This window comes from Micromys minutus (assembly GCF_963924665.1).
Source record: "Micromys minutus genome assembly, chromosome: 32".
NCBI classification, from domain to species: Eukaryota; Metazoa; Chordata; class Mammalia; order Rodentia; family Muridae; genus Micromys; species Micromys minutus.
In genome coordinates, this window is record NC_137967.1 from 20,936,157 (window position 1) to 20,939,986 (window position 3,830).

Sequence of the window (3,830 nt, forward strand, 5' to 3'; positions counted from 1 at the left end):
GCCTTGTGGGTTTTCCGTGCCTTCTCACCAAGATCAGTGTGGTATGTGGAGCCCACAGGCCCTGTACCCTCAGATCCTCCAGCCCTTAGTGGTCTAAACATGCCAGGCAAAGTGACAAGGTAAAACACAAGGTCATTTGAGCCAGCCAAATCACCCCAACACTCCATCACCACCTCGGAAACAGGAAACCACCTTGGAAACAGGAAACCACCTTTTACACATTTTTATTTGCATATCAACTTGGGTTCTCTCTTTAAGTGAAAAAAAAAGCCTCAATCAAAGTTACTGACAGACAGAAGACAAAGGACAGACTCACCCCGCTTCCTCCCTCCTCTACCCATGTCCCTTTGCCAGGCTGCAAGCACTTAAAATACATAACACAAAGTTAAAACACCACCCAGACAGCCAGGCCCCAAGGACTTGTTTCTCTCACTCCTTGAGATGCTATATTTAGTATTTTTTTAAAAATCAACATGTTTTAAAAAATGAAGTGTGTTCACAGCCATAGCACCCTGAACACACAATCTCATCAGATAAAAACAAGATGATAAAGACGGCCACTGGAAAATGGGCATGGTGGCACATGCCTTTAGTTCTAGCAGAGGCAGGCATCCAGATCTGTGAGTTCAAGGCCAGCCTGGTCTACATGGCGAGTTCCAGGCCAGCAAGGGCTACATAGAGAGACCCTGTCTCAAACAGAACAAGGTCACTGGAGCCGGATGTAGCGACGTCACACACCCTAAGCCTAGTGCTCTGGGTTCTAAATACAGGACTGCTGTGAGTTAGAGACCGATTATATACAGAGCACCAGGGCTGCGCCGCAAGACTGTCTCAGAAAGTAGACAGAGAAGAAAAGGAGAGAGGAGAGAGGAAGGCAGGGAAACAGGAAGGAAGAGGATAGAGAATGCGGGCAGAAAGGGGAGGAAAGGTGTCCCAAACGTGGAGGGAGAAGAAGCCCACAAAGGAGAGAGGCATCGTCGCAGCTAACACAAGGCAGGCAGGGTGCAGGGGCACCAAGCTTCCCTCACAGCTGTTCTTCTTGCTCTCTGTGTTCCGTTTCTGCTCTGGCATCAGCCCTTAGCACCCTGAGGCTCCTAGCCTCACCTGCCCTGGGGACTCTCTTGGGCAGCGTTGGCAACCTCGGAGTGTGCCATAAGGCTCTCCTGCGCATGCGAAACCACGAGAAGCGTCCTGGGGTCTGGAACCTCACTGTCTTTACCTGTTTCCGGGCCCTAGATCCCAAACCGGCTGAGGCTTCCGGTATAGCTTGAGGTCCAGCCTCCTCCCTCTGGTCATGGAGGACCCCTGCCCTCTGGTCAGCTAGGACCTCCACCCTCTGATTTTCTGTAGCACCAGTCCTTTGGTTAGTTGGGCCCTCTGCCCTCTGACTATCTATGGCTCCTGCCCTCTGGTCAGGTATGACTTCTGCCATGAGATTAGCTGCAGCCTCTGCCCTTGGACTAGCTACAGTCTCTGCCCTTGGACTAGCTACAGGGTCTGTCTTCTGGTTAGCTGCAGCCTCTACCCTTGGACTAACTCCAGCCTCTGCTCTTGGACTAGCTGCAGCCTCTGCTCTCAGATTAGCTGCAGCCTCTGCTCCTGGATTAGCTGCAGCCTCTGCTCTTGGATTAGCTACAGCCTCTGCTCCTGGATTAGCTGCAGCCTCTGCTCTTGGATTAGCTGCAGCCTCTGCTCCTGGATTAGCTGCAGCCTCTGCCCTTGGACTAGCTCCATTCTCTGCCCTTAGATTAGCTGCAGCCTCTGCTCCTGGATTAGCTGCAGCCTCTGCTCTTGGATTAGCTGCAGCCTCTGCTCTTGGATTAGGTGCAGCCTCTGCCCTCGGATTAGCTGCAGCCTCTGCCCTTGGACTAGCTCCATCCTCTGCCCTTGGATTAGCTGCAGCCTCTGCTCTTGGATTAGCTGCAGCCTCTGCCCTTGGACTAGCTCCATCCTCTGCCCTTGGACTAGCTGCAGCCTCTGCTCTTGGATTAGCTGCAGCCTCTGCTCTTGGATTAGCTACAGCCTCTGCCCTTGGACTAGCTGCAGCCTCTGCCCTTGGATTAGCTGCAGCCTCTGCCCTCTGGTTAGCTGCAGCTTCTACCCTTGGACTAGCTGCAGCCTCTGCTCTTGGATTAGCTACAGCCTCTATCCTCTGGTTAGCTGCATCCTCTGCCCTTGGATTAGCTGCAGCCTCTGCTCCTGGATTAGGTACAGCCTCTGCTCTCTGGTTAGCTGCAGCCCCTGCCCTTGGACTAGCTGCAGCCTCTGCTCCTGGATTAGCTGCAGCCTCTGCTCTTGGATTCGGCACAGCCTCTGCTCTCTGGTTAGCTGCAGCCTCTGCTCTCTGGTTAGCTGCAGCCCCTGCCCCCCGGTTCTGGGCAGCCTCTGGGGGCTCCTCAGCTGTACCCTGAGGCGAGGGTGGCACCTGCCCCTTCCTGCATCCTCCAATGGAGACCCACTTGATCCTGGGCTTCCAGCGTCTGGGAGGCAGCGCCTGGTCGTTCCGGTCTCCTGTGTTTCTGTTGCTGTCATTGTCAGGGCTGGCATGGCTGTGTCTCATTTCTCCAGCCCTCTCAGCTGCTACGGAGGCCTGCTGGGCCTGGCCCACCTCGGAGCCTGATCTGGGCGCCCAGCCCTTCACCCTCTGTTTCAGCTTCCCCCAGGACACCTGGCTGACATACTCCCGCCATCTGTCTGCTTTGGATGGCTGGGGCCCCAGGTTCTCAAACATGGGCACTGGAAGGTTGACTCGGCGCCTTGGAGGAGGTGCGAAGGGCTTCTTCTCCCCACGGCGGAGGAAGGCCTCCACCAGCTCCTGATCATCCTCGCTCTCCACATCGCTGCCCAGGAATTTGCTCCCCAGGTAACTGACCGGCATTTTGCGTACCTTCCTGATCTTCCCGGAGCCCCTGCTGCCTTTGACTTTGGAAGTATCGAAGTCACTCAACTCGCTATCGCTGCCATTGCTGCTGTCATAGGTGCCAACAACCAGCCGAAGTGGAGGAGTGACCATCTGCGGGACTCTCCTCACTCTGGGCTCCTTAGGTCTTCTGCGGGGCTGGGGTGGATGTGGCGTACTCTTCTCGATGATCCGGGCCACGTCTTCCAGGGTGCGGCCCTCCTCCTGCAGAAACTGCATCAGCCGCTCCCGAAACACAGCTTCCTTAGTTGCAGGCTTGGAGATGACTCTCCACACGCCCCCAGCCAGCCGGACCTCCCGGGGGATGAGCAGATAATCAACGTCCTCCCCAATCTGCAGCATCCCCACCGTGGAGTCCTCCTCTTTGCGGAACACCTTCCCGATCTTCTTAAAGGTGCCCACGGGCCTCAAGGCCTCCACTAACACATCCAGATCTACATCTTTGCAGACGTCCGGAACACTCCAAAGGATCAGGCAATCGGGAGACGGGAGGAAGCCCCAGGGGAACCATCCCCCCACGTGGCTTTTCTCGAGAGTCTTTAAGATCTCCAGTGTGAACTCTCGGGTGGGGGGCAAAAAGCCCGGACTCTTGGCTTCTAGTTTTGAGGAAGGAACAGTGGAGGGTCTAGCGACTCTGCTCACGCAGAGTGTCACCTCCCTGCAATTCTCTCTTCAGGCCAAATCCAAGTTGGGTCCCCCCAGCCCCCTCGGAGTTGTAGCAAGCAGTTTTCCAGGACGCTTACGTGAACGGAGGCGCGCTAAGTGTCGAGGCTCAAAGTTCAGTCCAAACTGGAATCGCCAGTGTCCCGGCTCCAACTTGGGGACGCACGAGCTCCGATCGCTTCTCCCTTGCCCCAGACACCAGGGATATAGCTGAAAGTTCGTGGGAGGACTCTGCAGACAAAGACGG

At 55.7% G+C, this 3,830-nt stretch overlaps 1 protein-coding gene across 1 annotated transcript; it reads right to left on the reverse strand.

Annotated features, from left to right (window-relative positions):
• Nucleotides 1-208: 208 nt before the first annotated feature.
• Nucleotides 209-3,405, reverse strand: CCDC8 (coiled-coil domain containing 8). Its single transcript, XM_080909259.1, has one exon. It carries the CDS (start codon nt 3,260-3,262, stop codon nt 1,025-1,027), a length of 2,238 nt encoding a protein of 745 aa, XP_080765385.1. The 5' UTR covers nt 3,263-3,405; the 3' UTR covers nt 209-1,024.
• Between the last annotated feature and the right edge of the window lie 425 nt (nt 3,406-3,830).

Excerpts from the sequence above, each read along its gene's own strand:
- CCDC8 (XM_080909259.1), bottom strand. The coding sequence starts at position 3,262 with ATGCTGCAGATTGGGGAGGACGTTGATTATCTGCTCATCCCCCGGGAG.